This window comes from Mycteria americana, chromosome 5, assembly GCF_035582795.1.
Source record: "Mycteria americana isolate JAX WOST 10 ecotype Jacksonville Zoo and Gardens chromosome 5, USCA_MyAme_1.0, whole genome shotgun sequence".
NCBI classification, from domain to species: Eukaryota; Metazoa; Chordata; class Aves; order Ciconiiformes; family Ciconiidae; genus Mycteria; species Mycteria americana.
The window spans coordinates 55,560,114-55,586,211 of record NC_134369.1 but is presented as its reverse complement, the minus strand read 5'-3'; the positions used below and the strand labels follow the sequence as shown (position 1 = coordinate 55,586,211).

The window sequence follows — 26,098 nt, the reverse complement described above, 5'->3', positions numbered from 1 at the left end:
ATCATTTTCATTGTTTTAGAATTTCCTTCCTTGCTTATTTTGGCTTCTTTAACTGAAAAAAACTTGAATTCCTGAAGCCCAGTCCTATTACCCACATGCAGCTCCTGTGAACACAGATCCTTTTCCTTGTTTATTTAACCATCCGTATCAATGGTAACAGAGTCCCGTTTGGCAGATCCTGAATTCCCTTCAGTCTCCCGCCCTGTCCTATATGAACACGTGCTTGTTTTCTTCTCATGTGATCAGGCAAATGAAAAAGGTGCCAATTGAGAGCCAGTTTAGTAACCTCTGAGCCAGGAGAGAGTTTATAGCTGCTGAAGGACGCTCTCACAAGGAGAATCCCTGGAAAGGGATAAGGTAAGTTGAATTATAAAAGCATCAGTACCCCAAGCTAAATTACCTGGCCCCAGATTGCATTTGTAGCCCTGCAGAGCCTGGCTTATACCCAGCCAGGGTTGTGCTAGCCAATGTGAGATAGAGCTGAGGCACTAACCCACCAAGTCAGCTGAAAGGTGCTGCTCACTGGCAGTGGAGGCTGCGAAAGGGGTCCTGTGTATGTCCTGACTTTGTGTCTTCGTCTGTGGGGCATGACGGTGAATGGGATAAAAGTCTGGTCAACAGACATTACTAGCAGAAATGGAAGTCTTTAAAATAGTTAAGGATTGGGTACCTCTTCAGATATTCACCATCTGAAGAATGGAAGCTCCCAAATAACCAGCATCACACATGAGAGGCTTCAGGAGGATTAATCAGGGTGCTGCTTGCAGGTGACCCCAGCCACAGGCCTCGCATATTGTCATGGTATCAGTGGCATTTCTCCAAGACAGTGCTTTTCATTGGTGATGGCTTTGTCAAAGCCCTGTCATGCTGCCGGCAGAGCACTGTTGCCCGTGGTGCTCTGCTTAGAGAGCACTTTGGCTCCTCTCCTTTCTTTTGTTTCTTGGGGATACGAGCTTGATGCTTTTCTGTTGGCTTGGAAGACAGAGCTGAGCTGTAGGTCTTGTGCTGAGTCTGGGGGAATGGGAGCCCTGCAGGCTCTGAAGGGAAGCTGGGAAATCCTATGAAGTCAGACACTGAGAGGGAGGAGAGCGGGTCTTCCCTGACAGCTGCCAGCACAGTTGCAAGGGGAGAGACCTGAAGTTTCTTCTGGAGGTAGAGGGGTGGCATGGGTGATTGAGCTTATTTGTGGGATGGGTGTTAGGCAACAGCATTTTCCACTGGGAACTCTTGAAGCCAAGCTCACCACTTGGGGCATGTTCTGGGCATAAATTCTAGGACATTGGTCCATGCATCTTCCCAAAGCACCTGGAGTGCAGATCTGGGGATTGCGCATGTGCCCTGCAGAGTGAAAACTGAGACCTGTGGAAAAGGTTAAAAATAACACATGACGCAGCGCAGACTGGGACAAGAACAGAAGCAAGAGAAAATAGGAGGAGGACACATAGATAAAGCAAGATGCCTGGGCTGCAGTGAAATCTGCAGCGGTGTTTCCTCTTGCACTGGCAGCTGAAACAAGTGAAGCCTTGCATTGCATAGCCACCCCTCAGTGCACTGTAAGAGCTGGACCTGCAAGGGCTCTAGAGATGGTACCGGGACAGAAGGAAGAGCAGTAGCAAGTCCTTGTTTCTCAGCTACACCAAATGGGAATGTGCATGTGGATTATCACTGCAAAAGAGAGGGAGAAGTTATTTATTTTCCTCTTAACCTCACAAAAATAGGTGCTTGAAAGGCTTTAAATCAAGCTTCCATAGGAAAGTTAACCCTTAAAGGTAAAGCACAGATCAGGTAGTTGGAAGTAAATGGAGCCAACACTGCCAGAAATGATCTCTGCTGGAATATGCTTAGAGAGGGATGCTGATGACTGAAAATGCGACCAACGTGAGTGAGCAGAGGTCTGGAAAACACGGTCTGTGAAGATGAATAAAAAAATGGGGTTGTTCAGTCTACAAAAAAGTCTGAGAGAGTCAGCATAATAAATCCTCAGACATTTAAATTATTAACATGGAAAAAGGTAGCAATAGACTGTTTTTCATGTCCATTCACAGAAGGACAAGAAGAAATTAAATTAATTAAAAACATGGAAGATTAAGATTTTTATATTAGTGCAAGCTTTCTAAGAATAAGCCTAGCCAGGGGAGGGAGACATTGCCAGAAGAGAGGCAGAATCTTCCTCAAAGGCAATTTAAGAGAAGAAGCTAAAGGTCTGGAGGAGGTTGTCTAGCTTTCCTTATTGGGCCTCAGAGTAAGGAGACGGTCTAGATGACCTCCTTCCTGCTGCATTTCTGTGGCATCTGTGACATTTATAGCACCAGTTTAGCTCCATTCTTTTTGAAGCTTGCTGCTTCTGGTTGTGACACATGCAAGCCAGGAGCTATTCAATTCAGTGGAGTTACTTAATCATCACACACATTAAAATGATTTGACCAAAGTGAGTGAAAAGCAAGAATTGCCACTTGCACCAGATAATAGCTATTTGTCAGCTTTAATAGCTGCTGTATAATTCATGGAGATAAAAGGCTACAAAAACTGTCATTTCTTTTCATTTTTAGAGTTTTAAATACATCCCAACATGCAGTTGCTGGGTGTGTGTGATGGAGGCTGTGGTCTGCAACACATACTGTTCTACCCCTTTGGACGAAGGTGGGGTCACCCAAGCCACCAAATCCCTTTATTTTAGTGACCTGCTTTACAGCATCTGCATGCCGAGACAAGCAAAATAGAATGGCTGGATGAAAGAAGAGCAAACCAGGATTTTTCTGGAGTTTATTTTGCTCTGTAATTTTTTGAAAAGAAGGTTTGTGGAAGTGACTGTTTCTGCTCCACTTGCAAGGCCTGATTTACCAGCTGCGCTGGTCAAGTCTGCCTTTTTAGCACACTGATAGACATGTATTGTGTCTGATGACTAAGGCTTTGGCTCTGCTTTCTGGATATTCTGGTCCCCTGTATCTAACATTTGTCTAAGACATCTTTGAGCACGTTCGCAGTTCAGCATGACAGAGAATCGCAGCCAAGGTGGGCACTAGGAAAGAGATACTGTGCACGATGTTAATTCCACTGGTGTCTTTGCTTTCTCTGGCACCCAAAGGGGTAACCGCTGTCTGTGGGGCTTCTCAGGACTTGTTCCCCATCTGCAGCCTGGACCCTGCGGGAGGTGGAAATGCTTTCCCTGCAGCTGCCAATGAGATCTGGATACCAAAGTGATCTCTGCCCCTGGCAGGCTCTCAGGGAAGGCATGTAGTCCAGTATAATGCCCTGTTGCTCCTTGTTGAAGAGTAGTGCACATGTTACTGCGGAAGTAACTGCACTTCATTTTCTTAATATCATCTTTTATAAATTCTTTAAATCTAATAAAAGAGCTGTGATATCCAAGGGTACATAACTGTGGATTAAAAGGCACTGGAACAAATGTTTTACTTTGCTTCCTGAAAGATCCCAATCTGTGCAATTTTCTTGATATACGTATTCTTATATATGTATATAAAAATACATATAAATACTAAATAAATACTAAATGAGTGTTAAATAAACAAAACAAAACAGAGGAGGGAGCATTCCAAGTAGCCTTGATAAATTTGATACCAACTCTTCATATTCTTTAATATTGCACAGGGTGTTCAGCTTCTGGCTGTGCTCCTGGGAGCCTGTGCCTTGCCTGTTCAGCCAGGTATGCTGTCTGCATCTCTGCCATCCTCTGAGCAGCACAATCAGCCTGCAAAGGACCATTCCGTGTTTTTGCAGCCTTTTCTGGCCATGTTCAAGAATTTCCTATTTTTTCTGCTGCATCCCTCCTCAGAAACTCGGAGAAGTCCCTTAACCTTGCAGATAATTTTAGATCCCTGATCTGCCAGAGGCCCTGGCAGAGGAAGGGCTCTGCCATCTGGTAGCCTGTCATACCTGAAGAGGCCTTTGCCTGTGTTTGGAATGAGGAGTTATTTTTGATGCCGGTTCTGACGTTAGCCATGGGTATTCCTGGAGTATTTCCAAGTTTTGTAAATGTCATTGTATCCTCTCCCTGTTTGTTGGTTTTGTTTTTTTTTTTCTATTTTGGTTCTGTGCTTACATCATTCTGCTTTCCACCAGGTTGAAAATGGAGAACATGTCTTGGAGTACCCCGCACAAGACTCCTATTTCCAGACTTACTCTCTCTGACCGCCCTTGGAGCACTGTCGCCTCATTACAGTGAGCAGACAGGAACTCTCATTAGGTGCTATACTCAGTGCGCAGTGTCAGTGGGGTCCCTACAGCAGCACGGCAGAGCGCTACATCAGGTGAGTTATATACCAGTTCAGAGCCTGAACTGGTAACAGCTTTTGTTTCCAGATTCAGTGGTGTAATTCATATCTATCTGGTTTTTTAAAAGTAGCGCATTTCAGTTTAAATGACAGACACTTTAATACATATCCCATGGTGCAGCTTTCACTCTTGTGGGAATAAGAGTAGTGGCATGAGTTAGCAGGAGGTCAGCTTTTACATCTGCTACAGTCTTCCTGAATGACCTTGGACAAGCCCTTTGATCTGTTTGTGCCTCAGTTTGTCTTGCTGTGTAGATGAGAGAGGAAGGAAAAAGAAACCCCCCCTCGCAGCCCTTGCTCTTGCACAGTCAGAGAAGATGCTTCCTTGTGCAGAGATCAGCTGCTGCTGGTTTTGGACATAATGAAGGTCTGATATGAGCAAGCTCTAGGAACAACTTGCTGTAAATAATACTAATGGCAACACTAACTCTGTATACTTTGTAATACGCCTGCACAAGGCAACATCTGTGTGTGTTTAGATAAGCTGTAAGAAGCAGTATTTGGGCTTTGCACCAGCTGCTGTGATCATAGTGCAGTTATCTGCTGGTTCGTGTCTGGGATGGTAGGTAGGGGTGTGAACACTGCTCTGCATGCATTGCCATCTCCATATTTAGTGTCTGCTTTTGGCACTCTCATCTCTTTCATTTATGAATGAGTGGGTGAGGGAGGAGAGGGCTGGGCTGGGCTGACTCCTTCGCAGTTGAACCATAAAGAGCACAGGAGCTGAAACACAATCTCCTCCTCCTCCTTCCCTACACTGTTTCACCGACAGCCTCACTCGGCTGGGAGGAGGACAGCCTTGCCAGCAGCCTAAGCAGGAGCTGGGAGAAGGGCAGTTTTGTGCTCTTCACACTGAAGGGAAAACCTCTTTGTATAAACTCTGCTCACAGGTGAGTTTCATTTTTTTATCTATTCATTCTTAAAAGCAAGTTAATTTGCCATCATTAAGCCAGGTTATACAGGGTTACGACCCCTGGAAAGGTGGCAGGATAGTTTTTTGGCTAGGTTGTTAAAGCAAAACAATGAGGCAGTCCAAGGACTCAACCAAGGCAACATGTCCAAAAAAATTCACAACTTCAAAATTAATTTCCTTGGCAAGTTCCCATTAGTGGGAACTTTGAATAAAAGTTCTTCCAAAAAAACTTTCTTGAGTTCCACTTAGGCTCAAGGAGAGCTGAATGTTGAAGAAAGAGGAATTGTTAAGATAAACTGAGAAACTGTTTCATGTTTGCAGCGGGGAATCAGAGCAATAGCCAGTAGATAAATTCCAGTAGTCATTTTCAGAGAACTTAGTAGGACTGTATAAGTTGACTAGATATAAGCTATTTTGAATGACTAATAAGTGACTTAAATACTTCATTTCCCCTGAGAACACAAGCCAAAAGTTACGCCTAACAGGAAACTGCTAAACCACACGTCTTGGTGTGTGGGTGCTCTGTGTACACCTACAGAGATTTGTCTTTGTATCTCAAAAGTATGTCATTACTATATTTTCCAAACAGTAAGCCACTTTTCTTGCTGCTCTTCAGAACCTGACTTAGGAAACTTGAAATATGAAGGTTTGTTTAGTGAAATGAAATCCATTTGGTCAGAAATGAATCTATTCTTTTTTTTTTTTAATAGGATTAAAAACCTTTGTTCATTATTGTAGATTGCCTGTGTTATGAGTACATTTTTTTGGTTCTCGACAATCTTTGTAAAGCAACAAGAAAAGTAAATCACTGAGTGATCAGCTTCATGTGTGCATGGGGAGCGGAGCTAAGAAATAGAGAATTTAGAAGAATGTAACAGCCTTGTCCTGTCCTTTTCTGTTCAGAACACATGCAGGTATTTATTAATAAAAATTTAAGGAAACTTAACAGTGAGGCAAGGAAAAATAGCTACACGTAGGCTCATAAGACATGACACTGTCATTGTGAGCATTACGGGACTTTCTGAGCAGTCTCTTAATCAGCTCCCTCCGTGACTTTTTCCACATTAGCACCCTGTGTTCATGCTAGCTCCAGAAGAGTACGGTGTCTGACCACTTCTTCTTTCAAGTTTGCTTTAATCAAGAAGACAGTAAGAAGTGAGTCAGTCCTGTGTATTTAACACCCAATTCACCATTCCTGTTCTAAGGAAACAAAATTTTTTACTGTCCTCACCCCTATCCTTCTTGCCTCCCCATCTTATTGCTAGTATGTTGTTGTTCCCCCATATCATGCTGCTTCTACACATGCAATTGTAAGGTCTTTCTGTTATATGAGGGAAGAGGCCGAAGGTAGCTGTTTTCAGCTCATTTTACGCTTGGTGCTATACAGCTGTAATTCAGATGAAAACATAGAAGTTACATCCCCAAAGTTTTAGGAGTCTTTCCAGGGTCTAGGGAGTACACTGTGAGAAAATGTTAGGTTTATAGGATCAGACCAGTATGTTGTTTTGTGATAGAGGGACACAGCTGGAGGGGTGACAGTATCTGCATCACAGCATCGTGATTTGAATACCACAGTTTCAAATGAAGAAAGATGTGGCAGTTTCAGTATCTCATTAAAAAACCTCGTCTCACTTGACATCTGGAGTGAGATGTATTTATCTCACTGTGGTTGGCAGACAAAAATTAACTCCCTTTGTTCTGAGACCTGAGGAGTGTAAGCAATCCTAGATAGTGGGAAAAGAGAGAAGGGAGATGTGGGGAAAGGGGAGAGAAGGGAGAAAAATGAGTCCCAGCCAAACGAGGTGTACATAGGTGTCATCATACTAGATGTGATCAAATAGAGTGAGCCTGGGGGATGGCTGGTTCCTGAGGTTGGACAGACTGGAAACTTCTTACCTGTGGCTGAGCACAGTTGCAGAGGGTCAGGAGTGCAAAGGTGCGGGCATTAATGTAAGTTTTCCTCCCCTAACCAGCCCTGTGGATGTTGTCACTCAGAGTAACTGGCTGATGCTGTAACTGCAAGTTTCCTTGGCACCCCATTGAACAGCGCATGGAGAAGAAAATTTTTTCCCTGCCAGTTTTTCTAGATCTAACCTGAGGGTGCATTCATGTTGCCCTGGGGCTTCACTCCCGCTGACTATTCTTGTGTCAGTGTGGTGATAACCAAAGAAAAAGTTATTTTGGACTCATGAGGACATTTACACAACTTGCTAATTATTTTTAAGTGAAGAACTGTGGAAAGAGAACTCCAGACATGGTGGCCTTGGGAGGCTCATTACCTTATAATTAACTGAATGTCTCCTCTAAGAGGTTTGTTTTTCCTATAAAGCTTATTCTGAGTGGCTTTTAATGCTTGTTATGAATTATCCTGCCAGCTGAAGCATTTGCAGAGCTGCAGTCCCTGACAGCTGATGGCAATTGGTTTTGAAAAGACACAGAACAGCTTTAATGTTTAGAAGAAACTGGCCAATAATTTTAAGTAAAGGTATTAGTAATCAGCAGCAGCTAAGAACAACATTGCAGTTTATTCTCTGAGGGATGCATCCACTGTAATTCCTTTTTCTCCACTAGAAACCACACTCTGAACTCTGTTAATCTACCAGGTAGCAAAAGGAGAACTTTTTAGGCACTTCATCCAGAAGCTGTAGCTAATCTGCCTGAAAAAGAAAAAAGACTAAATAATAGGTTTAAAACACTCTGGTAGAGGGAAGTTGAGAAATGGGCTCACCTGAAAGTATACTCTGTTCCTCTCCATGGAACCCTCTTGTCAGAAATTGTTTCTGTGGCAACAAATTTGTTTCCAGCTGGGTTGTCGTGGAATTTGATCTTGGGTTGCTTAGGCTCGGATCTGTCACCATGCCAGGGGTGAATAGAAACACAAAACTGATCTGGTCTACAGGTAATGGGGAAGGCACTCTGCTGCTGTTACTGTTGCTCCACGAGAGATCTTCTCCTGACATTCTCCACTCAAAAATTGCTACGGAGAGCTATTGCTGCTAGGATGAGCTGAGTCTCTCATTTCTGAACACAGTTGCTTTATTCCACAAGCTTTCAAGCTTCCTTTCCCTCACATTGTTTGCTATGGGTCAACAGTAACAATGCATGAGCTTTGAAGAGAGGTTAGATAGCTAACAGAGGAAGGGGAATCAAAAATGAATTCATTACAAAAGCAAATGCAGTCAAATTATCAAACTTAAGTCACTTTAATGACACCTGAATAAAATGCTAAAATGGCAACATCACTAGGGAAGAATGGAAATATTATTACAGACATCTCTTGGTTTGGCTTTCTTATAACTCAATATTTTAGTAACAATTAGAATTTGATCATTTTATATCTGGAAACATTTTGCCTTCCATCTGCCAAAGGAAGAAGGAGAATTTTTACTCTGTGATAAATAATGATTTAGTGTCTATGCACATATCTAATTGGAGGATGTATCTGTTTTATGCTCCACATTTAAGAAGTGATCAGACATAGCTTTCAAAATAAGAATTGTCTTTTAAGTAGGAAGAGGCTTAAACTAAGATTCCTTAACTTACCATGTCAGGACATTATTATCTGGAATTTGAACTTGTGTCCAAATTTCAGAGATGGTCTTACACCTCCCCCCCCAGAGCAGGACCTGGATTTCTGAACAGCTCTCAAGTTTGGAATCCCACATCTCTGGTGCCAGCTTTTCCATGTCCCACCCAAGAGCTCATCAGAACTTCCCTCTAATGAGTATTTGATTCTCTCCCTTTTCTCTAGTCAGATGCGTGTTGGGAAGCATGAATGGTTTACGGTAAGGTTGTTGCTTTTGCTCTGAGTTGTTTCTCTGATACTATAAAAGAAGGCTTTTTCATTTCTGTAGGGTCATGGTTCTTCAACTATTTTTTTCAATAGTTGAAAAGTAGACTTTTCATAATAGATAAAAGAGTAGACTCTTTAATCCAGATTAATACCATTATTGTGGGCAGGTTGTTCCTCCCAATTTTCTTTAAAAGAAGGCTAGGAAGGGTCAGTCAGTTTTCAAGCATATGGATGGCTGAGTTTGTGCCTCCAGGCAGGATGCTGGGATTTGTCTCCCAGGAGAGAGGTGGCAAACCTGATGGGGCTCTGACACAGGGGAAGCGGGCAGTCACTGCTCATGTCGATGCCAGTGTCATCCAAAGGTGGGATGGGGAGGTGCTGGAAAGAACATTTAGGCTTTTAGTCAGGACGCTGAAGTACAGGAATTCAGCAGCACTGTGCTGAGGAAGACTTCTCACAGCATATGCGAGGCCAGATAGAGAGAGACAGTTTCAACTAGGTATGACAAAGAAAATGGAGGAGGTAAGGTGGGCTCATATACATCGGGAAATGAGGGCACTCAGGAGTAAGGGAAGGCCAGACTTTGTTTAAATCTTAATGAAAGCAAACTTAAAATCATGTGAGTACTAAAAGAATGTTTTAAATTAAAATTAAGAGAATTGAGGAAATGAAAATTCAGGAAATGAAAATGTAAGCAAGCCTGCAGATACACATGCCAACGCTTTGTTTAGAATGATTTATCCATTGGGGACGAGGTTGTTGGAGTGCTGTAGCCTCAAGTGAAAAAAAAGAAAGGACCGAAGTTTTCAATAGTCATCTAGGGAGCGAGAGCAACAACAAGGGAAAGAGTACAGAGGAAATCCTTCTGCAAGGCACGCTACTTCTACACAATTGTGAGAATTCTGAGAAATAACATTGGAGAACAAGCCTTACATGCGAATATTGACTTAGATCTACAGGAAACTTGGTTAATCTCCAAAAGGGAAACTGCAAAAAAGGAGGAAGCTTAATTAAAGGCAGCAGAAAGGGATAGCTTAGAAGAGTTATATCTCTACAGGCTAGATGGGGACTATTTGAAGACATGCACAAATGCGTGTGCACACCCCACACCTCCAACACTGGATCCAAGGAAGAAAAACAGAAATACAGAACAGGGCCCAAAAAAGACTCAACCGAGTCTGAAAGGAAACAAGCACAGCTAAACAGCAGTGTGTGGAAGGGTGGATGGTGTGCTAGACTAGAAAGAGTTGGATCTAGAACAGAAACATGTTTGAAACACACACTGGGGATCAGTGTAAACCAGAAACACAAACATAGTACAAAGGCACAAAAGAATTATTCCTGTTTTAAATGGTGACAGTGCACGCAATGTTAGGTGCTTCAGTTGAACAGGCTCCTATCCTATGACGAATTTCATCTCTTTGATTAAAATAAATCCAAACAGAAGAAAAAGAATGAAGTCAAAGAAAAATGAGGGGAGGAAGGGAAAACACTCCAAATATTGTAAACAGCTTTTCACTTTGCTAGGTCTTAAAACTTTTGCTGTACAAAATGAATCATATACTGAATCATATATGCAGAAAATAGCATTTAAAAGAGAGATTATTTTATTGAATGTATCACTATTTGCTGATGCGTGGAATAAGAATAATGAAAATGTTAACATTCTCCTTGAACAGGAGATGTGCTCGATCTCTTCAGACACAGCAGAGTTTCAGCCACATTTCAGTTATACCTAGCAAGCAAAATTTTTCTCTCAGACATCCTTTGCTATTTGTCAGATGTTATTAGTCAAACATTGATTATTGATGTCCCAAGCTACTGCTTGTTAGCAGCACTGCAAAATCGGTTTTATCCACTGAACTATCAGTAAAGGAGGAGAAAAAATTATACAGATGGATGTTTCATTGCTTTCCAAACTACTTTTGGTTAATGAGATAGTTCTGTTTGGAGGTCACAATGTGCTGATACTTGGCTTTAATTACACCTTATTCTGTCTGGAGGCAGTGGTGTTATAAAAGATGCAAGCAGAAAGAGAATTTGGTCCCTGCTTTGGTCTCCAACTTGTTAGTTTTCGAACAGAAGTTTTCCCTTGTAACCAGTGAGTGATGCTGGAGAAGCTCGACAGAAGGGACTGCCTTGCACGTTGTTAGCACCCCTTCCCCTTTCTGTGAGAGCATATGGGTACAGAGAGCAAGTTGTTCTCAATACACACATCGGCTATGTCTGTATAGTGCCATAAGCATCTGGGCGAAGATACAGGCTTAACGTCTGACTCGCTCTGCCCGGCCTTGGTGCACGCATGCTGACCAGTATGGGATACCAGCACTGCGCTATGGCCCACGTGCTGTAAAAGGGTGGCCCATGCTCAGGCTGCTGAGAAATCCGTGGGGTGACTCCCACGGGGCCATGGCTCCCTTTGGGCAGTCGCTCTGTGAAGCAGGGGCTGTATGGCAGTGCTGGGGACAGAGGGGCATGCTGGCAAACCAGGGAAGGCAAAATCATTGAAATGCAATACAGATATGACCTAAACCTTAAGTTGCTGATTTCTATGCAACTCATCTGGCATTACCTGATGGAGCACAGTGCTGCTGTCAGAGCAGGCTGCAGCATCAGAAGAGGCAGTAATACAGAGTTTGGGAAACTGAATCAGAAGAGTGATTTTCCCCAAGGCTGTAGATGGTAAAATGAATCAGAACTCATTTAGTTCAGATGGGTGAAGTTCCTATTTCTCAATCCCAGGCTACAACACAGTTGTTCCAGTCCTCGTTCCTTACTCGTAATATTGCATGTTGATCATGGCTTGTGTGGCTTCTAATCAGTAAGACCTGCATAATCGTGGCTTTTCTTGCATTGTTGTTTTAAATGAGGATCAGTGCACAGATTCAGGATTATAAGCAGTTCTGTTGTCTATGATTGGTCGTTACTTACTTGCCTGCTGCCTGTGCAATAGAGACAGGACAGTGCTTTGGCTTCTGTATCAAGGAAGGTTGTGGGGGAGAGGGAGATTGAGTTGGCTGAGGTTTTAGCTGAGGGGAAAGGAAGATTTGGAGTTGTTCCTTGAGGAATACAGAGACTTAAGATTTCTGCAGAAAGTGGTGTGATGTGTTTTCCTCCACCCACTGTCCTGTACTTAAGCAAGTCATCCACAAAGCCTCAGGGAGATGTCCCCTGTGGGTAGGAGCTAGTCACAATAGCTCAGCAGTGAAGTACTTGGAGGGTCATGTCATCCACCTGGGTGATCTTTAACAGCAGGAAGGAGGGGGCAGATGAGGGTCATTTTTAAAGGGTTTGAGGCAACTATGGCATGACTAATTCCTGTTATGTGATTCACCTCCCTGATACCATTTGGACTGCTTGCTTGAAATTACACATTGTATGAACTTCTTATTATGGTAAATAGGGATTTTCCAAAGTGTAGTTTCTTTTCAGCACTTCCCTGTGCTCAGCCAGTTCAGACCTTGCATGTGGTAACAAGGCCCTAATCCTAGATAAAGAATAAGAAGTAGTCTGAGCTACTGCACTAACTGTGCTTATTATCCTATCTGCCTTCCTTACCCTTCATGTCAAGTTGTCCTTCATATGTGCAGGCCTCATCTAAGAAGTCCAAAGTCATAAAAACCTGAAATGAGATGGTACAGCAGCAGAACATGGAATTTTTGTATTAGTTTTTGTGCATGTGAAGTCATATAGATTTCACTTTGATATAGCTTTAATTTCTAGGAAAAAACTTTCAAAATGAAAAACATTTCATAAAAAATCATTGGAAAATGACTAAACAAGCTTTAGACTAAACAAGGCCGACTCCCTCAGTCTTGGGCTTTGCTAGACCTCTGACCTTTCCCCTGCACTTCTCCTGACCACAGCCAGTGGATCCCAGAGGATCCGTGCACCTCTGTAGAGCCTTACAGAGGTGCACAGGATGGAGGGGTAGTACCTACAGCCTGCTGAGACATCCCAGTGTGATATGTGTGTGTGGGGTGTTCTATAAAAGTGTGTTGTTGACTTCAGTTCAGTACGTGACCCCTGGAACCCCCACATCTTCCCGGTGCTCTACTGTAAAATAGGATATGCTTTATTACTGATGTCTCGTATCATATAGAATACGTAATATGTCATATACAGCAGTTTGCACATCAGGTAAGAAAGAAGCTGGATACTCGGTGCTCTAATTAAAATTACAAATGTGAGCCTAGGATGATAATCTCCTGGGTTACTCAGGGCATTTTTTTCTGAAATATTGACATTTTCCAGGAATGTAAATTCTGTGTTTCAAGAAGTCCTCCCTGTGACCTCTCCCAGTGTAGCCTACAGGGTAATGTGTTATTACAAGTTACTGGTGTGTGGTACCTTAGCTCTCTTATGGCCATTCAGAAGTGCTCAGCTGCTTGCTTTCTAGGTGGCTTCCTCCTTAACTGAGAGTGAGTTTGTTTGACTTATGAAGTGGGTAGAATGTAGAACATTTAGGTTTGTGATCCATACTGATTTAGCTATTCCTTACAGAGCTTCATGATCCGTGGGCCAGAGCACTTGCAAGATTAAACTACATTACCATGTCATTACTGATGGGAAATGAGCATTGGAACTAGATTTAGAGATCATGAAATTATTTGAATTAATTACGTGGCTAATAGATGTGGGCCATCTTCATTGGCTTCTAACTGCATTGCATTCATCAGCCCACACTGCTTACGTTAGGCTGCACAGGTCAAATTTCTCAGCTTATGACGATGTCCAATCTAATGCTTTCAACAAGCATCCAATTCACTATGAGGAAAAAAAAGATTCATGATTCAAGTATTTTAACATGAACCTGCTACTCCAATCCACACGATCAATTCCTAATGGCAAATTTACAAGTTGAGGGCATGAAATCCTCAACTACCCCACCACGGTGGGCCAGATGGCATCTGAAGTTTTAGCAATGAAATAGTTAATATAACTAGCTTACTTCAGACTTTGGAGAAATTTGGTAAGCAGAAATGAAGAAGTTGGGACAAATTCCCAGGATATCAAAGTTCAAGCAAATGGAGTGATTTACCCAATGCTGTGAATAATTGCATGTCTGTGTTAGGGAAAATTGGACATCGGTGACTAATTAGTCTTTTGTTTATGTGGGTTCTGAAAAAATGTTGCTGGCTTCCTTCTTTGACAATAGGTTTACAAATGGAGTCATACAATAATGACAAAAGTAAAGTGATTTGTAATTTACAGAATACTTTTATGGTTTCCTCCCACTGAAACAGATACACACACTAATAATTGTTGTACACAGAGGTTCGTGCTAGAAGGGTCCACTTGCAAGTTAACAAACACTGAATGGGTTGTGTATAGACCTAAATTAACTTTAGAAGGGAATTCAGTTTAAGGATAAATTGAGTTTTTGCCTTTTTTTTCCAATTTATGTAAGATAGTTTCAGAGGTTTAAAAAGATACAGTCCTTTTTTTACTGTATGCCTCTGGTAAGACTCTCTTGCAAAGAGAAGGACATACAGTTTGTTCTCCTAATGCAAAAAAGCAGACAGAAAAAAATGGAAAGTAAGTATAGCAGAGAGGTAGCCTTTCTGCTTTACAAACAACAAAACCCGCAAAAGACAGAAACAAAACCTCTTGCAGCCAACTGCTGTTCACACAGAGGTTTGACAAAAACAAAATTTCTGCACACTTTCTGTTGTTAGTGACTTATAATTTATACCCTTAGGGACCATGTATCTGTCTTTAAAGTGGTATATGTTTAATTCCAGATTAGAAATGGATTCAGTTTAGAAACTGATCCGATTAAAAAACACATGGTATGGTCAGTAGATAAATTAATCACATGCCCTGAAAAGATACATTGATAGTGCACATAAAATGAGCTGCACTAAAAGAAGGTGAGCATCAAGGTCAAGTACACTGGGGTCATGAATTTGAAATTTAAAGGTCTCTAGTGCAACCTAATTTTTAGCCCACTTGCATATTTAAACCAGGCTATGATCTTTAATGAGTAGAATCATTATTTCTACTGGACTTTTGTCACAATATGAGCCATGCCAACTCTGTCTGAGCTCAACAAAACCAGTGTCCTGCTGAGATTCTTGAGCCAAATCTGAGCACCTTTCTTGTAGAAACATAATGCAGTACACTGGAATTACCTTGGTTTTCTTCTGCACCCTTTTTCTTTAATCTGCCAGGCCAAGTATCACACTGCTGCAGCTTTGCTGTTTCTGGTCCCTGAAATAAGTCAGTGCTAGCTTGAGTACATCACGTGGCTTTGCATTGTGCCCCTAAGAGCAGCTGTCTAATATGTTGCCTTATCCCACGTGATGAACAAGGATAAAATATCTTATTCACTGGAATTGTTTCCACCTCTAATAAATGTGCCTATCATCCATTTGTTTGTTTTATCTACAGCAGTCATTGGTAGGACATCTGAGCGCTTCACAAGCACTATCAACTTACCTTCAGGAAACTCTTGTCTGTAAGGGAATATAGTTTTGAATTTGTGAAGACAGAGAAATGGGGATTATATAGTTTGGTTGCCCAAAATATTTGGACTTTTTCTAATTTGCTTGTGTATCTCTTAGAATACAAAAGGTTCCAAAGACTTTACCAGTGGCAAGTAGAGAGGATGCCTGACTTTATGCCCTTTAAGTACTGCATCCCACTGTAATTCTTTTCTTCTCAGCAGTAACAGAGGGAACCTAAGTGCATTGTTATCCATCCTGCTGCATAGCCAGATATTCTCCGTTGCATACCGACAATCTGACTTTTTTTCTTTCCAAGCACAGCAATTTTGCATTTGCCCTCAATGGATTTTGTTTTGTTTTCAGACCAAGATCGTCTTAAATCCTGTTTGTGTTATATACTCCTTCCCAAGTCAGTATCATTTACTGATTTAGTAAGTGCATTTTCTATCCCATTCTGAATGGGATAGAAATTATGAAATTATGAATAGATGAAAATACTGACTAGCATCCTGAAAAGAGCAGATTATTGCACACTCAACTCAGTCCATCATTCCAGATCAAGGGAGCTACAGGTGGCTGCTTTTTGAGTGTGGTCATGTAACACATCCAGCAGCACATAATGCCTTTACAATTTCCCAGGTGTTAATGAGATTGTACACTGGGATGTGTCAAAAGTCTTCATAAAATCAAGATGTATTACACTTGTTGCTTCCTGTCTAGGTCTTTAGCCACATACCTCATCAAAGATGGAAATGAGATTGGTCTGACGCTACTGTTCTTGTTGAATCATGTGTCTCTTCCTGCAGCAGTATCTCTAAAGCAGCCTTCCAAACTGCTTGGCTACAGCGCTGCTGCCCTTGCTGCCTCTGTGTCTCCCCCCCTGTTCCTTCCCTGGCTTTCATAAGCCCTGAAATGCAGCTGCTGACTATTCCCTCTCAAGTCCTGCCTTCCCCCTGTGCATCAATAGCCCTGGTGCGTGGGGGCTCTGTGTGAGCAAGGAATTCTTTGGGTATCACAGGAGCTGAAACCTGTTTAGGAGGAGGCGGTCGTGTCTGATACCAGGCTGAAGAGGCTCTGAGGACAGGGATGGCACTGAGAAGTGGCAGGCAGTTTCTGGGAGCTGGAGTACTGACATGACTGGGATGACATTTGGGTGGGTGTGATGCTGTGTGGGGCAGGACCGACCATTGGCAGGGAGGGGAGGCAACAGGTTCCTGGATTAATCACGGGAGATGAGACCAGCTTCCACTACTGTCCTTTATCCCTTCCAACTCTCCTTTGCTTTCTGCTCACTGGAGCAGAAACAGGATCTGCAACCTGGTAAGGCTGTATGTTGCAGGGAAAACGGGGCCCATCCATGCGTGCACCAGTCCTCTTACAGAAAGCAGGTAGGACTGAGGCCGGAGCTTCTCCCATCCTTCCGAGACAGGGTGTGAAGTAAGTGCAGCTGCCAACCCCAGCTCAACCTCATCTTCTCCTGAAGTATGGCAGGACTCACTTGGGGTGAGTCTCCGCAGCTGTGAGTCACTTCTGTAAATGCACGGATATGTATATTGATTGTCTGATGACTTGTTCTGGTTGAAGCTAGGATGACTGATGTATAATTCTCCAATTACTCTTTTCATAAGACAGGTGTTATGCCTGTTTTACCCCAGTCCACCATAATTTCTGAAACATCATCAGCAATAGTTCACAAATTACTTTAGCTAATTCCCTCAGAGTGCACATAGACTTCAAAATATCTGTTAGCCTTTGCTTATCTATTTTTTCTGTACCTCCATCCTACTGTTAAAAACAATTTTGTTAGATGCTGGGTCACAATTTTGGTTCTAAAGATTGAAATAAAAAATAACAGCAAATATTCCAGCTATGTTTAGATCTATAATTTGTGCTTGTGCCTCATACGTACTTGTCTTTCTTTACCTTTCTTTTTCCCATATTAATAGAATCATCCTTCATTGCCTTTTATGGCTCTTTCTACTTGTGACCCTTTTAGAATCATAGAATGGTTTGGGTTGGAAGGGACCTTTAAAGGTCATCTAGTCCAACCCCCTGCAGTGAGCAGGGACATCTTCACCTAGATCAGGCTGCTCGGAGCCCCGTCCAACCTGACCTTGAATGTTTCCAGGGATGGGGCCTCTACCATCTCTCTGGGCAACCTGTTCCAGTGTTTCACCACCCTCATCATTGTAAAAAATTTCTTCCTTATATCTAGTCTGAATCTACATTCTTTTAGTTTAAAACCATTACCCCTTGTCCTATCGCAACAGGCCCTGCTAAAAAGTCTGTCCCCATCTTTCTTAATAAGCCCCCTTTAAGTACTGAAAGGCCACAATAAGGTGTCCCTGGAGCCTTCTCTCCTCCGGGCTGAACAACCCCAACCCTCTCAGCCTTTCCTCATAGGAGAGGTCCTCCAGTCCTCTGATCATTTTTGTGGCCCTCCTCTGGACCCACTCCAACAGGTCCATCTTTTACATCATAATTCTTCTGATTGAACCCAAACATCATTGTGCCATTTTCTCATACTCAGTCACGCACCCTGATTTCCACTTTCTTCTACTTTTTTTTTTCCAAATTTGCTCTAAGGATATTAGCCAGTTTCTGCCCATTTTATATGGCTTATCTTTCCCTATTTTATAATGTTTAAACATTTATATTGTTTATATGGTCCCTAGTCTCTTCTGCTGGTCATCGCTTCCCAGCCTCTTTACCTGACCTTACTCTTCCAGGCTTTGTGAACCAGGATCAAACCAAGCTGACAAACCCTCAAGTGTTGGGGGAAGCTTAGTGTGTGAATTTAAGGGCTGGTGTTTGTGTAGGTAATGATCTGAACCAAATCCTAAACTGAAAAAAATGCAGGTTTCTGGTTCCAAGATATGCAGCACAGTTCAAGTCCAGCTATGACAGCCAAGTGACTTGGGCCTGTTTGCGGTGTATGACAAGTGCAGGGACAGATTAAAGAGCAAGAGAGCTACTGTCACCAAAGGCACACGACCACGTTACACTCCCTGTTCATGGAAACGAGTGCTTTGCGGGTAAGACAAGCTGTGTGCACAACTTTTGCAAATTCCTACAAGGAAGTCCTTTGGTGTAGTCCCATTTGTCTCTGCTAAAAATATGTAGGTCTAATTGCAGACAGATTTCTTACGAGGAAAAATGTAGCAGTGTTCACTAAACTGAAAAAACCCACCCAGGCTCCATGTTAGTACGTGGTCTGAGCTGAAGAGGCTGTTGTTGTAAGTGGTTCTGAGCTATTTCCTGTGCCATCACCAGCAGACAGCGCTTAACATGTGAGCTGCTCCATGGTTCACGGTGCAAGGGGGAGTCATGTTTTTGTCAACAATTAAGGCACAAAGGAGTTGGGAAAGAAAAGAACCTGTTGTTGAACTGTCCAGTGAGTAATCAAAGTTGGCTCGTTTAAACCAAGAAAAAATGAGGCTCTCTGAAGCCCAGGGATCCTTGGCTTTATTTTTAATCCAGGAACAAGAGAATTGTTTGGAGCTCATGTAGATGGCACGCGTCTTCTTATTTGTTTCCAAGACTTGGGCTTAGATGGGGATCATCTAAAAGATGTGGGCATATATGAGAGAGAAATATTGCCTGGAAATGTCTGCAGACTTGTGATACTGAAGGTGTTACATAAACTATGCTCTAAAAAATCACACAGCTGCACTATTTCCATATTAAAGCTGTCTAAAAGGAATGCCTGTGTGTTCCTGTTCATAACTGCTTTCAGCTTTATGATGACCTGCACCCCAGATGTTTTTCATATGGCAACTTTTTTCATTTTTCTCCTCTCCCTATCCAGCCAAGGTCAGTAAGTAAGGGGGGAGCTCTTAGTCTTTTCTCTCCCATACCCTGCATCACCTTTCCTTCAGTTTCCACTTTTCCAGACAGCTTGTAAGGTATTGTGTATTATGTTCTTAATAACAGGGTGGGCTCTTCCACACCCATTTGTTTAACACTGCCATTGCAGTACTTTGATACCAGGTTTGTTGAAAAATCATACAGTTTCACTCCCTGGCTAGTGCAGAGCTATGCTTAGTATACTTGGTGCTGGGGGAAAGGTGAACCACCTTTATATTTCCCATTTGGCTACTAAGCCTGTCACTAGCCAGGCAGCAGGGGTCAGAGGGCACAAAGGTGTCCCAGAGCCCACACGCTGACGAGGCTGAAACGAAGGAAGGATTTTCTAGCTCACTGCTGCTGCTGACCAGAAGAGCAGTATAAGACAGCTATTGCACAAGCAAGAATCTGGACCTTTGTTTTTCATCCTCATCTTTGAAATCGGGGAAGGTTTGTTAGCACAAGGCAAAGAGATTTGTAACAGCCAGCCTTCTCTTTCTGCCCCCTGAAACAGCCCACTCCAGCACTTCCTCCTGGAGCAGGAAATGTTGCTGTAATCATAAGTGTATATTATATCAGCATAATGTCGTATCAGTACAACTTTTGCTGTCTCCTTCACGTTCTGCATTCTGGCAAGACTTTTAAGCTAAACAGAAATGATTTTTACAATCATGTTCTCTGTGACATAAGCATAATTTAATAAAAACATTTTGAGTTCTTAGAGGAAAAGAAACATTTTCAAAAAACAGTGCATCTGTAGAGTACATCTGCTTTTTCTCATACTGTGATCCATATTGACCAACTGGGTAACACTGAATGAAACTCAGTGCTGTTGAACTATGCTAGACATATAAAGACAGTTCTGACTTTTCAAAATTGCCAACAGCTTTTGAATTACTGTTTGGCCTCATCAACAGGAGGTAGACACTGACCAGACACTTTTAGTTGGTAGATTGATGATAGATCCCAGATTTTTAGGCATTTTAGACTATAATTAGGTGTGCCAATCATCCTGTGCAGGCAAATTCTTACATGTAAAAGTCACCAAATTATTATACAGAAATGAAATGGTATAAAATACAAACTCAGATACAATTGTACTCAGCCTGGAGCTCTGGATTGGAAAAAGTGGAGTGGGGTAAGTAGGTTATCAAACCTGCCTCAGCAAAGATTCTGTGCACTGTCCTTGCGGGTGTGGAGCCAGATCTCCTGTAGACAGAAGAGCTGCATGATGGTTATGAAGCCATTGAGAAACTGGATAGTGTTACAGGAGAGCTAATGGCCCCTTAGTAACAGTCCTTTGGGAAATCTGTACATAACTTCAGTGATTAATTTCTGCTGTACACCTCTGCACTGCTACCAATATCATCATTATTCCGTGGGAAGGTTATGGCAGTTTCTTGGAGCAAACTTCAAACTGAACCATAGGTATCTGTGACTGGGTCCCTTAAGCAGCATTTCTCCTGCTGTGCTTGATTTATCCATTATAACTATTGTGCCACTCACAGTGGAGGGGGTGAGCCTTTTAACCTGCAAAGGAGCTGCGTGAGAGTGAGAAGAGGAGAGCAGAGCTTGTGCTGTGCTAGACTTGACCGGTCTTTCACACAAGTTACGTTGGACAATGAAGTCAGAAGTTTTGAGAAAGATGAGCTTACGTTGGCCTGTTGTTTCATCACTGAAGGTATCTGAGATCCCTAAGAATACTTCCACCAAAATCGGGGCTGATACTCTGTCCATTGGTAAGGAAAAAAAGGGAAAGCAAAGGAATGAAAAACACATTCTAATTCTTAAATATTTACATGTGTCCTTAAGTTTGCTGTGATTTCTATGGGACTGTGCTACACTGGTTGAAGCTAAACACTGAAAGTCTTTGCAGGTTTGGTCACTTACTTCAGCCAGACAATTCTTTTCTTATCCAAAGAATTTTCTGTTCAATTTCTGCAGGAGTAAAGCCCACCACTATTTAAAAAAACATTTATTAAAAAAAAATATTTGACAGTAACAACCCCAAATGCTGCAGCTGACAGTAATTTTACCATAGCGTGGTCATGTTTTCATAAGGGTTGCCTTGGAAAAAACTGTATGTTCCTAGACAGGACAGAAGATGATGACAAAAATATAAATTAGGATAGTAAACAGGAAAAAGCAACAAGGCCTTATCTTTGTTCCTGATAGTTCTGTCTCCTTTTGAATCCATATTAACTGAAGCTGTAGGAAGAGTACACAAATTGTTGACCTTACAAAAGTATACACTACAACCGTGCATTTTCCGGGAAGAGATTGAAAGAAATACAGTCTCACTGTTCCGCATCATCAGGTAAAATGTACAGCCCCTCCAGACTGGGCACAGTTTGCCCCGCTGTTTTCCAGTCCTGAGCATTTGTGCCAATGTGAGGTGATAAAATGCTGAATGTGATACTTCGTTTAGCCTAGGGTTTAATCGCTGTGAGCTGGCTCAAGGCTGAATGCTTGTCCTAGTTGAACCGAGTGCTAACCTGTTGTCAGCAGTTATTTTTAGAAGTGTCTTAAATAGTAATAGTATAGTATAGGAATGGTTTGTATGGGTATGTACTTGGATTATAGAAGATTCTTGAGGTGAAAACAATTATATTCTTATTCAATGAAGATGAAAAGGAAAGATACAAATGTACAGATAGTAACAGTAAATAAGTGTTTTTGAGAGTTGATGGCAAATATGGAGTCTGTAATAGCATATCCTGTCGGACTGAGACCATGGGGATACATTGTACCAGATTTTTACAGTGTCCTTCTGACAGAGAAAGACAGCTTGCTTTCAGGATTGTGCTTACAAGTAACTGTAAGAGAGAGACTGCTAAAAATTCCATTTTTTTTTCATCCTGAGGGGTTGAACTGCATATTCCGTGGTATCTTGTATCTAAAGGGAATTTAAGAAACAGAAATTAAAAATCAACTGGTTCGTGCACCCTGCATCCTCTAAGGAAGGTCTGAGTGGACTGCCAGTTTGCCAGAGACATTTTTTCCATCTTCGACAAATCAGATTACTGCTTTTGTGCCTCATCTGTAAAACAGAGATGATATTTCTTCACCTTTTAGATACTCGTAAAGCTGAAGACACAAACGTTTGTAAATTGCTTTGGAATTCTTGGACACAAAATTTTCTGCACTAGGACTTACTATATGAATCATGATTTCCCAGACAGGCTTTATCATCTGTCAACGACTGTAAGAAAATTTAGGGCTAGGAAAGGCGGCTTACTGAAAACTGTACTATATGTTTGACAATCGTATCCGTTCTGAAGATTTTCCTGTGTTTTACCTTCAGGTTATTAACATCCTGCAGCAAGTCATCCCTTCAGCCTAAAAGTTTTGTGGAAGAAATAAACAATACATGAAACTGGATGAAATTGAATTTTACATCTATTCATTCGGGATCCTGATGAATGATATATGGGGAGAGGTAGAAGATGGTCAATTTCACAGAGAATGTGACCGAGAACTGCACTATTAATCATGATATCCACCAGACATTATCCCCTGTGGTATACATATTTGTATTTATATTAGGCTTGCCAGCTAACTGCCTGTCACTGTACTACGGGTATTTACAGACCAAGGCTAAAAATGAATTGGGTATCTACCTTTGCAATTTGACTGTAGCAGACCTGCTCTACATATTTTCTTTGCCTTTTTGGCTTCAGTATGTTTTACAGCATGACAATTGGACCTACAATGAGCTGCTGTGCAAAATTTGTGGCATCCTCTTGTATGAGAATATCTATATCAGTGTGGGCTTCCTCTGCTGCATCTCCATCAACCGCTATCTTGCAGTAGTGCACCCTTTTCGGTTTCAATGGTTTCGGACAATGAAGGCCGCTGTGATTGTGAGCATCGTTATCTGGACCAAAGAAATAATGACTTGGTGCTTTGTCTTAACGCATGGGGAAATCAGTATGGATGCCGAGAGCCACATGGTGTGCTTCGAGCATTACCCCATCAAAGAATGGGAGCACAATGTCAATTACTACCACTTCTCTGCTGGCTTCCTTTTCCCCTTCTTTCTGCTGGCCTTCTCTTACTGTGGGATTTTACGAGTTGTCCGCAAGAGTCACGGCACTCAGAAGAAGAAGAAAATCCAAATTAAACGGCTGGTTTCAAGCACTGTTTTCATTTTTTTAGTTTGCTTTGGACCATATCACATCATACTTGTGGTTCGCAGCTTGTTGGAGAACAACTGCTCATTTGCTGAGAAAATATTTAATATTTACCATGTTTCTCTCCTGTTGACTACTTTTAACTGTGTTGCTGATCCAGTATTGTACTGTTTTTCCAGTGAAAGCACTTACCAGAACTTTGTCAAGATGAGAGACTCTTGTTTAACCTGTTTAGGGTGTCCAAGGACTGAGACGAAGGAATCCTATCTGCTGAATGCTCCAGAAACTCCCAACAGGCCACAGCATGAGCAACAGCCAGGGTTATTACAAAAAATCACATGATGGTACTGGAATGAAGGGTTCCTCCACAACTAACATGGGCAGCCTATAGCATTCATCAAAAAAGGACATTAATCTAAAATCTGCAGCTATGGCCATGTTTGTGTATCCATCTGATCTATCCATGTATTACAACTGTTACCTCCCAAAGGCTTATTAGCAATGCAGTACAGTGAAGTCATTTCTGGAGGTGCTTGGACCTTGGCAGTAGTGAGGAAAGCACATGCTAAGTCAGTTCAGTTACAACCACGTGTCTGTTGTCATTGTGGTACTGCTCAAAACCTGTTGTCTTGATGACTGCATTGACTGGAATAAGCTAGTACTCATGGTGTGTGGTTCTGTTGAATTTGTCTTTAACTGCTTTCTGTTTGCCCCTGTAGCATCTAGAGAAAATAATTCTCTACAAGCTGTCATCATCTGTTGAAAAGGTTGGAGACAGAACAAATTAAATGTCCCCATATGTACTTTTAAAAAGAAAAAACCTGCATTTCTGCAACATTTCTGTAATTCTCTGAAATAACTGCTCCTTCAGCCAGTTTTGAGGCCTGCAGAGACCGTGCCAGAACCAACCTCCTAAAACAACCAATCCACTGACATGAGATGTTCTGGGAGAACATGCACAAGGAACTCGGCATCTGCTGAGACCTTCAATCTGTTGAATGACTGTTGAATCTCAGACTCTTGAACCTCATCATAAGGCTCCTATTGACTTCCAGAGCTATGAGATCTCTTGGCTCCAATGGGGATAAATAACTTGGCCTGTTGACTTGGAAAAGAAGAGGAGGCTGGTAGTACGTGGGGTGCTTTGAACCCATGTGCTTCTCTGAGTCACTGTGTTCAAAGACAAATTTAGTTACACCTAAATTCTACTAAACCTTCCTAAGGTTCGGATTGCGTCCTCTGCAATTTGTGTGTCTTGTGCAACATAGACCATGCGGGCAATTAAATAACAATGCATTTGTCAGGGAAACTGTTAAATGGATTCTGTTTAAACTCTGTTTTCTCCCACAGATACTATAGCTTAGGGTTTGGTCATTGTTCAGTAAATACCATTTCAGAAATATGATGTCTGAATGATCTATGTTTCCTGGTTTAGACAGAAACAAAATACAGGAATAAGTGGTGATAATAGCAGTTAAAGATGTGGGAGTTGTGCTCTATAGTATTGTTTCTGCCACCACCTCCTCTCTAGGGTTTTTTTTTTCTTTATTATACTAATGAATCCTGTATACTGCTTTGTGATCTGCTCATCATACCTTCTTGTATCTGTAACTGTTATACCATGAATATGGCTTTATCCTTTCACTTCTCTGGTTTCAAACCTTTCTTGAAACACTTCTCTCTCTGCAACCTGGAGCTGATAACTTCCAGCAGTATAATCAGTTTTGTTTCTTTTTTTTTTTTTTTAAATATCAAAATATTCTCTAGACAGACAGTCCGCTCCTGGTATCTGAAGTATGTCATTGTAACACAGCCTTGCTTGTCATCGGTCCCTAGAAGGCAAGGTATAGTAACAGTTTTCTGGAAACCACCTTGAGAGTGCAATATTAGAAATAATTAGGGGATGTGTTTAATAAAGAATGTTTTTATTATTTTCTTCCTATATTTGTTCACTCTGTGTTTGAAATAACTATCTTATGGCGTTGGCCCACAGTTTCTATTTGTGAGATTACAGATCCTCTCCTCCCTCCTCTTGCAGAAAGGATTCATGTCCCCACTCCCAGGCGGGGATTAGGTTTGCTTAGGCTAACATTTGGTTTGTTTAATTATTTTACATTTCTTTATGGTTACACCACTCACCAAGCTGGATTAATTACCTTATACATGCATTTTTTCTTCTGACTGTTAGTGCTGCTTAGCTTTACTTTCTCCTCATCTTTCCTCTAATCTCCTCTGTCTCTGTCAACAGGGTGTAAGGCAGGGACTCCCAACTGCCATAATGCCGTGCTTGTATGTTAAGCACTCAGCCAACTGCTTGGACTCCCGTGACCTGGCAGGCTCTAAGACACACACGTGGTTTGTTCTAGGATGAAATATTTGTTGTCCTGTTTATGCTTTGCTTCTTTACAGTTAGCCATGTTGTTTAAATTAGACAGCTGGAATGCAGAGCATGCCATATTACACTGAATCGTCATCTGAGGGATTAAGGTTTATTTGAGTTGGTACTTTGATGTGGTCAGCTCTCGGTCATCTGCTGCAGTTTAAAATCAGATGGAAACTTGTGTAGCGGAGTCCAGCATTCTGCTACAGTTCTCAACATTTAACCTGCTAACCCGCAAGAGAAGGGGGGGATTTTTCTTCTTTGTTTTCTCTTTTTGTTTTTTTTTTTCTGA

General features: G+C 41.8%; 1 protein-coding gene across 1 annotated transcript; it reads left to right on the top strand.

The window, feature by feature from the left end:
• Positions 1 to 31: 31 nt before the first annotated feature.
• Positions 32 to 26,031, top strand: GPR68 (G protein-coupled receptor 68). Its single transcript, XM_075503441.1, has 4 exons — positions 32 to 357; positions 4,081 to 4,268; positions 5,065 to 5,182; positions 22,598 to 26,031. The coding sequence occupies exon 4, from the start codon at positions 22,740 to 22,742 to the stop codon at positions 23,766 to 23,768; it is 1,029 nt and encodes a 342-aa protein (XP_075359556.1). The 5' UTR covers positions 32 to 357; positions 4,081 to 4,268; positions 5,065 to 5,182; positions 22,598 to 22,739; the 3' UTR covers positions 23,769 to 26,031.
• The last annotated feature ends 67 nt before the right edge of the window (positions 26,032 to 26,098 follow it).

Coding starts and splice junctions, on each gene's coding strand:
- GPR68 (XM_075503441.1), top strand. CDS start 22,740: ATGGTCAATTTCACAGAGAATGTGACCGAGAACTGCACTATTAATCAT.